General features: G+C 39.8%; 1 protein-coding gene across 2 annotated transcripts in view; it reads left to right on the top strand.

Moving 5' to 3' along the window:
- The window catches only part of RGS20 (regulator of G protein signaling 20), a 59,240-nt gene extending 54,337 nt beyond the window's left edge, over window positions 1–4,903 (top strand). For both annotated transcript variants that reach the window (XM_036232847.1, XM_036232848.1), the window contains exon 5: window positions 3,901–4,903. In XM_036232847.1, coding sequence (XP_036088740.1) covers window positions 3,901–4,089 — 189 coding nt within the window. In that variant the 3' untranslated portion in view covers window positions 4,090–4,903. The remainder of the gene's footprint in view (window positions 1–3,900) is intronic.
- The last annotated feature ends 7,439 nt before the right edge of the window (window positions 4,904–12,342 follow it).

Below are 12,342 nucleotides of genomic sequence, written 5' to 3'. Positions count from 1 at the left end.
CATACAAAATCTGTGTTAATTGCCTGTTTATCGGTCAGGAGTCCAGTCAACAGTAGGCTAGTAGTAAAGTTTTGGCAAGTCGAAAGTTATACGTGGATATTTGACTACACAGGGGTTTGGCGCCCCAACCCAAGGGCCAATTATATTCAAATCCCTTTGACCACCAGTGGGCTCCAAGTGCACTGTGAAATCTGTGAAAGATTTCAAGCATTTCTCTGTAAAAAAAGTATCCATAACTTTGATCAGATTCTCCAGAAGAGGCAGTCTATACATTTTACTATTAATACTGTTTAAAAATATTACACCCTATAAATTTATCTTTTAATTCTGAGCAAACTCTTGTTTATAGGTATCTCTACTTGGTACAGTAATAGCATCACTTATATGATACCGATGCTTCAGTGGCTTTCTCCAGGGTGTCCTTTTTTTAATATCAAAGAAGTTATGAGTGAAATCAAGCAAGATTTCCTCTCAGAGATTTTGTTCTTTTGACTCCAAAATCTAGGAGGTTAAGTTGGTCTCAAAACTAAGTGCCTTGTAGCTCTCATTATAAAATAATTCATTATTTCATACTATGTGCCACTAAGAATATAAAGTTATTCTCTGACAGGGCCTCTCCTGTCAGAGATCTCATAGACAAGGGAGCGACCAGACTGGGAGCCCCTGGCAAGACACCTCAGAGCCCTAACAGGGGCAGTGCAGTCAGCCATCAGCAGTAGATGGGGCAGGAATGGGAGAGACATACTAGGAGAGGCTGTAGATAATATAAAGGAAATTATAAGAAACTCAAGAGGATGAAGACATCCCAGAAGATAGGACTAGATGGGCCTAGGATAAAAATATTCAGTCATATCACAGTGAAAGTGTCAGTAGTTAGGTATGACCAAAGTGTTGCATGTTTACCATACTGTGAGGGCTGATGTCAGGCAGTAGGAGGAGGGTAAGGACAGTGGATGGTCCAAGGGCATCGAGGGATTTGGGAGCCATGATAGGTTTTCTGATTTCTATCCTGGGAAGCCCTTGGATTTTAGCCTGGTAATATCAACAAGTTTGGGTTTTGGAAAGACCAGTATGGCTGCAGAATGGATTTGGAGAAGACGACTAGAGGTAGATGACAGAGGATCAACTGAGTAGTCCAAACTGGAAGTGATGAGAGCCTGACTCAGCCAGCAGAAGGGAAACTGGGGAGGATTTGATGTGAGGGGGCAATCCCAGTGTCTGTGATGACCCCCACATGTATGGCTTGGGCAGACCAGGTGGCGTGCAGTTGGCTGAAACTGGGCAGACAAGACGGGGAGCATGCTTGGTAGAAGGAGTTGAGCTCAATTTTGCTTACTTACCTTCGTACCGTGAAGTTGGAGATATTCAGTTGACAGTTGTATGAATACGGAGTTCAGAAAGTTATTTCCATTTTGGATTAATAAAAAGCAAAAGAATTTTTATCCTTTAATTTATAGCTTCCACATATTTTCATTTTGTCGTGATTTCCCTTTCTATTTTAAAGCAAGATTTTTCATCGCTATCCTTTAAAACACTGTACAAACAAAATACTTCTTAGCAACTTTATGAAGCAAAAATGACACAAAAAGATGACATTTTCCTCCCAAAGATAAGCCTTCATTACTTGAAATGTAAAAGCTTAAAAGTTTTAAGAGCATAGCTTTGGGATCGGATTCGCCTGGGTTTGAATTCCAGTTCTCTCATTTAACAGACACATAACCTTGCGTGTATTTCTGAACCTCGACACCTGTTTCCTCACGTGTACGAAGGAGACATCGCCATTTGCCAATATGTGTGGGAGGATTGGGAAAGGGGACAGTGCAAAGCCCAACCCCAGCCCCTGGCACACCTGAGAGCCACTCTCAGTGACCCTGTGTTCATTTACCTGTCCTGACCAGGCGCTGTCTTGACCCTGCATTCACAGTGATATTCTTCATGTAGAGGCTGTAGAGAATGAAACAGTTCCATCCGTGCCTCAAGTGTTTGTGAACCAGAATATTTTTTGATGTTTTCTACAATAACTCAGTCTGATTGTCTAACAAGAACAGGAGTGTTCCTCCTTTCAGCCGTCAATACGCACTGAGTCCCCCTTGGCAGGAGCTGTGCTCCCAAGAACTGGGCCCTTAGACTCAAGAAGCGTCTAGCGGAGGATTGCCTAGTGGCGAATGCTGCCTTACAGATGAGCTCAGAGGGCTGGGAAGGCTTCCCAGGACAAGGGAGTGACATCTAAACCAAGACCTGAAGAAGTACAGTCAGCCAGGCGGAAGAGATGGGAAAGGTTTATTCTAGACAGAAGGAAGAAAGACAGGCTAGTTCTAGCTCCTTCTTTCTTTAAATACCAAGGGAATTCCAATTCCTTTAAGTTCTTGTGTGAAATAGTGAGCTGGGGAATCAGTGGAAGCAGATCCTAAAGGGTTCATAAGTTTCAACTTGGAACTCGTAAGCTTTGGATTTGATCCTGAGAACACAACAAGCCAGTGCAAGGGCTGAAGCTGGAGTGTCAGGATGGGGTTTGCACTGTAGAAAGATTCCTCTGGCCAAACCATGGCGCAGTTTGGAAAGGTACAAGACTGACAACAAGAGACCAGTTAGGAGGCTGGTGAACAAGTCCAGCAGGAAATGGTGAGTGAGCCTCCGCAAGGGGCATGGCAGACAGGAAGAAGTGGACACATTCAAGAGCTGTTAAAGGGGTAGGGTCACCAGGACTTTGTGACTGAATATAGAGCCAGAGGGAAAATGAAGGATGAGCAGGACTCCAAATTGGGTGGGAATAAATAGTTCCATCCTTTCACAAGCTATACAAGAAAAAGATGTGGAGATGCTGGGAATGTCTTCAATGTATTATTAGCTTTGAGTTACCTGTGAGTAGGCAAAAGAGCCTTTCCAGGAGGAGGGCAGATATACTCATTTGGAAAGGTAGATCATTGAAGTCAATACTTAATGACTTAGCTAGTCATATTTTGGGTTTTATATTAAGCAAGTGTGCATTGCACAGCATTGGAACCATCACGGTCTACTGATGCGGAGCTGGTCCAGCTAAGGTTCCTCACATGAAATGGAACAGTGCGAATTCATCTTTGCTGCTTTGGCCTATACTCTTGTTTGTCTGTTGCCCTGTGGGAAAGTCTGAGGCTAGTAGCTTGCTCTGCTCTGGGAGCCAGCCTTGTCTAGGATGAGCCAACATTCCCTAAGGACTGCATTCCAAGTACTTTAAATAAATTCTCCTTAAATCCTCACCAGCTATCACCACCATCACCCCCACTTTATGGAGCAGTTCATTAGGATACTATTTACTTTGGCCAAGGCCCCACAATTAAGCAGTGACAGAGCTGGGATTTAAACAAAGGCCCCAAGATTTTAACCCTTCCACAGTGCTTCTGAGTCAGCTCCCACTTCAGCGGCCAGCCTGGCACTCGTCCCCAGGAATCCACAACTGTTCTGGCAGCCGCAGCCTGGGACCTCCAGGTTGTATCCCTTAACGTTTAGGCTTTAGCAAGGGGTCAGTCTATGGATGCTACCTTGTTTCTTCAAAGGACATAGTACACTCATTTTAGAGAGGAAAAACAATGCTGTGTTTTTCTAAAGCAGTGTGATCCCTACCAGAATGACCTGGCACTTGTGAGAAATACACATCATCAGGCCCCTCCCCAGACCAACTGAGTCAGAGCCTCTGCAGGTGGGGCCCAGCAGTCTGTTTGACAAGCCTCCCAGGGGCTCCTGCTGCCGCTGAAGTTTGAGAACCCCCGTTCATTATGTGTCAGTGTCTCTTTGGACAGTTTAGATTTCTGGATGACCTTGCTTGATTTGGGACTTTTAAAAACTAGACCAAGCTATGGGAGTTTGGGATGGACTTCAAAGAGAAACGCATCTAATATAACTCTTACTTGTTTCTATTGACAGGTCAGCTTGGACTCCCGAGTAAGAGAAGTCATCAACAGGAACATGGTGGAGCCATCCCAACATATATTCGATGACGCACAACTTCAGATTTACACCTTAATGCACAGAGACTCATATCCCCGATTCATGAACTCCACTGTCTATAAAGATTTGCTCCAGGCCTTATCTGAGAAATCAGTTGAAGCATAGGATGTCATCAAATATATTTATTATTAATAAATAATAAAAGAACTCATGGACTATGTTTAGTACAGGGAACTTAAAAGGTAGCAATGTCTTCCGATGGAGTAATATTTGGGCTATTTTAATAACAGATGCTTCCTTTTACAGAAGGCTATGTATCCACAGTATAAATTGCAGCCACCTTCAGTGATACTTTTGAAAAAAGGGGGTATGACTATCTTAGAAATAGAGTATATTTACATTTACGATAACAGTAGCATGTTCTCAATGGCAAAGGATACACTAGAAGACTCCATACTGCCTAGAGCACACACATCCACTGGAGCAAACAGGGCTGCTTGTTTTGCATGAGTTCAGTACCTGATCATTCTCCTCCCAAAGAAAAGACATTCAAGTGTCTCTCAGCAACTCCTTCCATCAAGCTTAGTTTTGAACATTTCACTTATAAGTGCCATTACAGGACCCAAATTCTCATTTTATAAAGATGTGACCACTACTTGTAAAAATAGTGTTCCATTTTATCTTACAATATACATCCGTAGATACATATATGTGTGTGTGAATCTATACGTGGTTAAGGCAAAGCACTGTGCTCTGAAGTGGATCAGTCGCAGATGTTTGGTAAGAGAAATAGTGCTTAGAAAACTCTTTTGTTGAAAAGTTACCATTATTTTATTATCAGACTCTGCCAGGCTAAAGAATGAAGTTCCCAACCTAGCTATGTTCAGAACAAAACTTTCAAATAAGCATATTTCCATTTTTATTATTAAAAGAAATATGGGCATTTTCACTCTAAAAAAAATAAAGCACAAGAGTTTTACCTCAATCTTTACTTTTTTCCACATAGAAATATTTGGGAAGTATAGGATTAAGTAAGACTATATGCAAGATGTCTTTTAGCTGTCAAACAAGGATTTTGTTTTTAAAGCTCACCATTTTTATCACAGGCAAATGGAATAAGTTTATAGCTTACAGGGAAAAATACTGGTTTGTAGACCTAAACATCATGAAGAAGCTCATCACTACAAGGAATGGGAAAAACACCTAACATGGGGTGAATGTGAGACATCTAAATCTGAAATGGTCTGAGTAAAGTAATTAGAATTTTCCAAAGGCCTACAGCACGCTTCAGCCCTAAATGGAATGTTCTCCTCTTGTTCTTCTCCTTCAGTCTAATGGTTTCTGCATTACTCTTTCAAACTCCAAACCTAAGCCGCCCCACCCTCTCCTCATTCTCAGTAAACCACCTTACCTCCTACTTTACTATGAAAATTGTATCCCTGACCACCTTCAACTTCTTATGTAACCTATAAACATGGACAGATCAGCAACTATTCTTGCTTGCTTTAGTCTAGTCCCATAGATAGGATAATGGTGTCCTTTCCTCCTTTTCAAGGTGTTAACCCCTTACATATGCTTTTGATTCCATATCCAAGAGTCTTGTTTCATTAGACAGAGGATAAAATTGAGATGAAGGCACAAACCCTGCCCTCTGGTAACTTACATTCAAGTAAGCATGAGACGTGCCCATGGCAGCTACGATATACTGTAGTGAGCACCGTAACAGTGAAGGACTGAGTTATGGAAGAATTGAAGAATTATGGAAAGGTTTTGGCAGAGGTCGTACCAAAGTCAAACCCAAGAGAACGAGAAGACTGTATGTGTTGGGGCACAGGTGTAGAGAAGATACTTGTAACTGAGGCATCGCAAATGAGCCATTATGGAAATGCTGAGTATGAGGTAACTGTAAGACATATAAAAGGTGTCGGAAGTTAACAGAAGGAGCTGCATGTCGTAATTTGAGGCTGGAGTACTGATTTGGGGTTTTTTTTAACACATAGATGAATGAGATTGCCTGGAGAGCTATAGCACAAAAAGAACTGAGAGTAAATCCTTGCAAGGATGTACAGAGAAACAAGAATTCCAAAAGTTTTAGAAGGATTCATCTTCTCAATACAGGTAAGGAAAAAGCCGGGACATGGGTTATGGCAGCAAATGCATGGGAGCGCTTCAAGGGGACAGCAGTTCATCATGGGAAATTAAATGCTCTTCCTCCAACTTGGCTCCAGTGATTTCTCCCCACTCCCCTGTATCGTTTTCACCTTGGTTTTTCCCATACCATAAGCATCCTTGGATTCCACAATTAAAAACAAACCTATATTACATAACCGCTGACTCTTCTTTCTTTCTCATCAGACCTTTCACAGTAGTCCACTCTTGCGGTCTCCATTTCCTCGTCTGCCCGTTCACTGCCCGAAGTAGTACAGTGCACAAAACTGCTCTAGAGAGGCCTAACACACACCATCCTCCTGGTCTTCTCAGTGGACGGCTCCTGACATGCCGATGATGCCTTCCTTGAGAGAGTACTTCCTGTTCTTCTGAGGTGCTCTCCTTTTCTCCGCATTCTTATCTTTATCCATAGGTGGCAGGACACAGCAGCTAAGGACTCGGGCTGTGGAGCCAGACTTTCTAACTCCTCCATTTACTGCGTGATTGTGTGTATGGAGCCTTTCTGGGCCTGTTTCCTCTTCCAGAAAAGACAGGGATAACAAGGGTACCTTATCCCTAGCATTGCTATGAGGATTAAAATGAATCCATGTAAAATATAGTAAGCATTTACTGCCTGTCAGTTATTGCTACTACTTGTCCCCTAAATGTCATGGACTCCAAGGTTTGGGCTTTGGCTTACTTTTGCTAATCTGTCTGCCCTCCTGTGGTTCTCGTTTCCCCTTCTCATTGTTTAAATAAGTGCCAGTATACTCATGGCTACCATGTAGGGTGTGGTCTAGACTTTCTCTTGCACTTTAGAGTCAGCTGCCCACAAGATGAGTGAAATTCATGTCTTAATTTTGACTTATCATCCACATGCCTCGTCCCCCTGCAAACCTGGCCCCAGCCTGTGGTCCCAGTCATTCAGCCATTCACCTAAGTTACCTGGTTATTAACTATGACTCTTCCTTCTTTCTCTTCCTGACATAATCGCCAAACCCTGCTGATTTTACCTCCTAAATATTTGTGTCTCTTTTCCCTCCTCCTTCTGACCCCCATTTTCCTTCACCTGCCAAAAGAGCCTCCTGTCTCCCTGCACCCATCTCGGCCACTCCAATCCATCTTTGAAAATTCCATAGAGTGATCTTTCTCACATACAAACCCACTTGTCACCATTACTTCACTCCTTAGTCCTTAGTAGTTCTCAATTGCCTGGAGTACAAATACCAAGTTCTTGGCATGGTATCTACGAGGGCCTCTGCAGTCAGACTACTGGCTCCCTAGCCGCCCCCACATACGGTTTAGACTCTACAAATAGAAAAGGCATATACACAACTTCATACTTCATAATTGCTCACGAGAACTTGGTTCCTACTTTCTGCTGTCCCTTACCCCCTCTCTAAAATGCCTCTTTGCTCTGCTAACTTCTATCATTCCTTTAAGATTTACCTCACATATTACCTTCTCCAAGAAGCCTCGTAAGTCATACTTCCATTGTGCCGGATACAATTCTTTAGTGTCCCAGGGATATCCTGTACAGATATTTATCATCTGAATTATTATAGATTATCTGTTACCTATCTGCCTTTCCCGTTAGACTGTAAGACCAAGGGGCATTGAAAATACACCTTATCCATCATTTTATATACAATACAGTCATGTGTCACCTAATAGGGATGTGTTCTGAGAAATGTGTTTGGACGATTTCATCATTGTGCAAACGTCATAAAGTGCTTTACACACCTAGGTGGTAAAGCCTACTCACACTAGGCTGTATGTTGTAGCCTGTTGCTCTAGGCTATAAGCCGTCTGTACAGCATGCAACTGTACTGAATTCTGCAGGCAACTGTAACACAAAGGTATCTGTATCTAAACATAGATATAAAATGGCACACCTGCATAGCGTACCTGCCAGGAATGGAGCTCACAGGACTATAGGGCGCTCTGGGTGAGTCAGTGAGGTAAGTGGGTGTGAAGGCTAGGGCATTACTGGACACTACCATAGACTTTATAAACACTGTACACTTGGGCTGGCTACACTTAATTTATAAAATATCAGATTACATCAGGTGCCAGAGAAAATTATGCAATCAAGAGATGAAGTGAACTTGAGACATGAGGCTGCTGCCAGCGTAACACGGCATACTGCTTTACAGCAAACCTTTTTCATCGTTAGAAAGAACACGCCAACGATAAAAAGTATAGTATAGCAAATACAGAAACCAGTAAGAGTCATTTATTATCAAGTATTATGAACTGTACATGATCGTATGTGCTATGCTTTTATACAACTGGCAGCACAGGTTTGTTTACACTGGCATCAGCACACGTGAGTAATGCGTTGCACTGAGGCAGCTACGTCATCACTAGGTGACAGGAATTTTTCAGCTTCATTATAATCTTATGTGACCACTGTCATTTATGTGGACCCTTGTTGACTGAAACATCATTACTGTATCTAACTTACAGCAGCATTCATTAAAGGTAGAACTGAATGAGAGTTGTAACATGGAAACTGAACTTCCCATGAATCTTGAAACCACTCCCACAGTATCCTACAAATTCAATGCAATTCTAAGGTTTTTTTTGTAAAACTTTTAAATAAAATTTGACAAGCTGATTTTGTTGGATGGATAGCTCCCCATTTGGAAAAATGTATATATAAACAAATATAAATTCCAAATGGTTTAAAGATTTAAAGATCTTTTTTTAAAAAGAACATTATAAGAATATTGGAAGAAAATGTAGGCAATATTTTTATAACTTTAAAAGTCTTCCTAAGCAAAACATAAAATCCAGAAACCATAAAAGATACACTAGATTATATATGTCTTTTACGCTTTATGGATTATATATATATATAAACATGTAGCACAAAAGATGCCATACAAAGAATTAAAACACAAACATCGGGCTATAAAAGACTAAAGATTATTATACAGAATGTATTGAAAGTGGCTACAAATTAATAAGACAAACAATCCTATAGACAAAAAAGGAAAGTCAATAAAAACTGGCTAAGAAACAAGATGAGCATAATACAAAAAAGATAATCATATGAGCACAGAACAATGAGATAGTGGTTACTATTCCTCCCTAGATTTGCAAAAATCAAAAGGACTGATAATATCCGATAGTAATTCAGGAAATGGGCATTCAAATCCCTCCCTCACTTTTTGAAAAGTAATCTAGCAATACCTATCATTCTGAATGTGCATATCCACTACCTGAGCAGTTAATCTTCTAAGACTCTATCCTACAAAACATAGAAAACTATCCATTTTAAAAGAGAATACTTTAAATTCATTCTCCGGTGAAAATGAATGTGAAGCATCTATACGCACCAGCAGTGAGTATTCTGAAGTTGCTAAATGAAAAAAGCAAGTTGTAGGACATGTACATATAACAGGTACCCATTTGTAATGTTAATAATGGTGGTTACAAAAAAAAAAAAAAACAACCTCACCCTCCCTGACTGAGCTGAGTAGTATTCCAAGATCTTTATCAATTATTTAGTCCTTTCCCACAACCCTAAAAGGGTCAGGATGGTGTTCTCTCTACAGATGAGGCAGAGAGACAAAGTGCCTTGGTCCAAGTCCCATAGGTTGGCTAAGTGGTAGTTAGATTTGAATCTGAGCAGATCAAAAGCCCAGGCTCTTTACTATGCAATGCCAATTTTCTAAAGAGGACTAGATAGCCCCGTATCAGCACAAACATACAAACACAGAGACAGAAAAGAGAGAAAATTAGAGCCAGGAATATTACCTTCACTTATTAATAAATGATTTTGACTTAAAAGACAAAAGTAATAAAACCAGTGTCACAGGGGGTTCATTACGAAGAGCCTCCAAACAGTCCTCTCTTCTGTCTGAACTCATGAAGGTTCTGCTAGCCAGCTTTTCTCATTGAATATAACACAAAATAGTTCGTAAAAAATCAGCCTCATGACATAAAAATACTAATGTGTCACACAAGTCAAACAGTGAGGGTTTTTTTTCTGTAACTGAAATTGAAACTAAATCATCGAAACTTTGCTTCTTGACGTTGTGTAATCAAAATTATCTTCTTAAGTTTTTTAAATGTACAGTATGGTGACTATATTGTACTGCAGTTAACTGAATACTACAGTTAACAATACTGCACTGTATATTTGAAAGTTGCTAAAAGAGATCTTAAAAGTTGCCATTACAAGAAAAAAAAACTTGGAACTATGTGTGGTGATGGCTGTTAACTAATTGAGGCAATCATTTCACAATAGGTACATATAGCAAACCATTAGGCCTATGGACATGTTCTGATGAATTTAAAAAGAGGATAAGGACTGCAGTTAAGGGGCAGGGGGTTGGATGGATCAGTGAAATAATCCTGAGGTAAATCAGCCTGATGTTGACCTGTGACTCTAATGCTTCTTCTAGATTACTTACACTTCTGCAATAAACTGGGAATCTCAGGTTGCTCTTATAGGTTTTGATGTTCTGGGATCAGTATTTTTATGTAAAATTATTATACACTTATTTAATTCAAATATTCATCCAAAATAATTTAGGATTAAAAAAATATTTTTTTCAGTTGCTTGTTATAGAAAGGTACCTCAACCTAGCTTAAACACAAAGAAATTGATTGGATTTCATAAACAGGAAATCCAGGGTAGTTCTAGTTTCCACAAGGCTGAATCCAGTAGTTCAAGGTTATCAAAACCTTCCCTCCATTTCAACTGCCCTAGGCTTCATCACGCACAAAGGGTCTCTGCATATTGTAGGCAAAATGGTACCGAGAGCTCCCGTTTTTCATATAGTAATCCCAGAGAAAGAGCATGGGGTGGCGTGGGACACTGAGAATGGCAAGGCCACCAGGGTCATGAGGAAGTGAGGTGTGTCCTAAATGAATCAGAAAAGATGTTTTGGGAACCAGAGCCAAAAGGATGAAATGTATAGCTATGCCATTCCATTCCAGTGCTCGTTTTGTTTTTTGTTTTTTTTTAAATATCAGCTATGCTTTCACATGAATTACAAAAATAACTTTATACATTGTAAACATTTAAGGGTAAAACATATCCCTTTATTTCAAAGCAGTTAGTAACCCAATTATGGAAACACTTGGCCTAATTTCTCTAGACTACATGGCATATTACATATGAAACGTTGTTACTTTCTTTGCAGTCATGGCCATTAGAGAAAAAATATACTTAGCTGTCTTTATATAGCACCCAGGGAGAACCATAACAAGGTAAGTCATTTGAGGTAGTCATCAGTGCTTTCATTTTCTATTCACCAGTTGGCCAAACAAGAACTATTGGATAAGAGTACACTGGTTGATTTGAAAAAAAAAAAAAAAAACATTTTAAAATTAATAATAAAACTGTTTTATCACTTTGCAGATTTAAAGTACCAAAAGAGATCGCTCAAGACTCTAGCTCATTACATTTCTTCCTTTAAAGCTGGAGTCTAAAACACTGTCAACCAGTAGTTATCTATACTACCGCCGAGGGTCCTCAATCTGAGCAACATTTCATCATTTTACATCTCAGCTTCTATACAGTCAAGAAATGTGATGCACTGATACAAACATAACTAAGATAAACTATTTCATAAGTACCTACTATGTGACAAGCATTCCTCTAGATACTAAAGGTACAGCAGTGAACAAGTTTCCCATAAAAAATTACCAACTCCATCTTTACTAAATTACAGCTACGGTTACCTAACACAGCCACGTGATGACATTTCCTTCCCCAATATACTTCTCTATTACTTTTGACTGACTTCATTTACTCGAGCTTTCCTTCAACACAATTCTTGTTACCACCTAGGAACTTGTCAGTAACTGTTCCATTTACTGTGAAATAGCATCTTCAATGCTGGTAGTTTCTTTTCTTTTTTAAAACAGAGAAATAAGTGGATTTTATGTCAGTGATTATTCATATTACATTTCCCAGTGGGATATTCTTGAATGGCTCATTTTCTACAGCTAAATGTGTGTGTTGGTGGGAGGGAGGATAATTGTTGACTAAAACTCTTTAAATCACAAATCATAACTAGTTTTTGAGAAATTTAATTCAAATCCAAAAATTACACTTAGGCCTATAAGGATAATTATTATGTACCTATAAAAACTCAGAATATAATCTGTTATGTCTTTTTCTGTCTTGTTAATATATTACAACTGTTTGGAACATTGAAATCTGTATATACCTTACAAATTGTATATACCTTCAAATACTTTAGAACTTTTGCCATGGTTTAACAAAACTTATAAACCAATGCTCATCAC

The sequence above is a fragment of the Rousettus aegyptiacus genome, unplaced genomic scaffold (genome assembly GCF_014176215.1).
Source record: "Rousettus aegyptiacus isolate mRouAeg1 unplaced genomic scaffold, mRouAeg1.p scaffold_m13_p_15, whole genome shotgun sequence".
NCBI lineage: Eukaryota > Metazoa > Chordata > Mammalia > Chiroptera > Pteropodidae > Rousettus > Rousettus aegyptiacus.
This window is presented reverse-complemented; position numbering and strand designations above follow the sequence as displayed.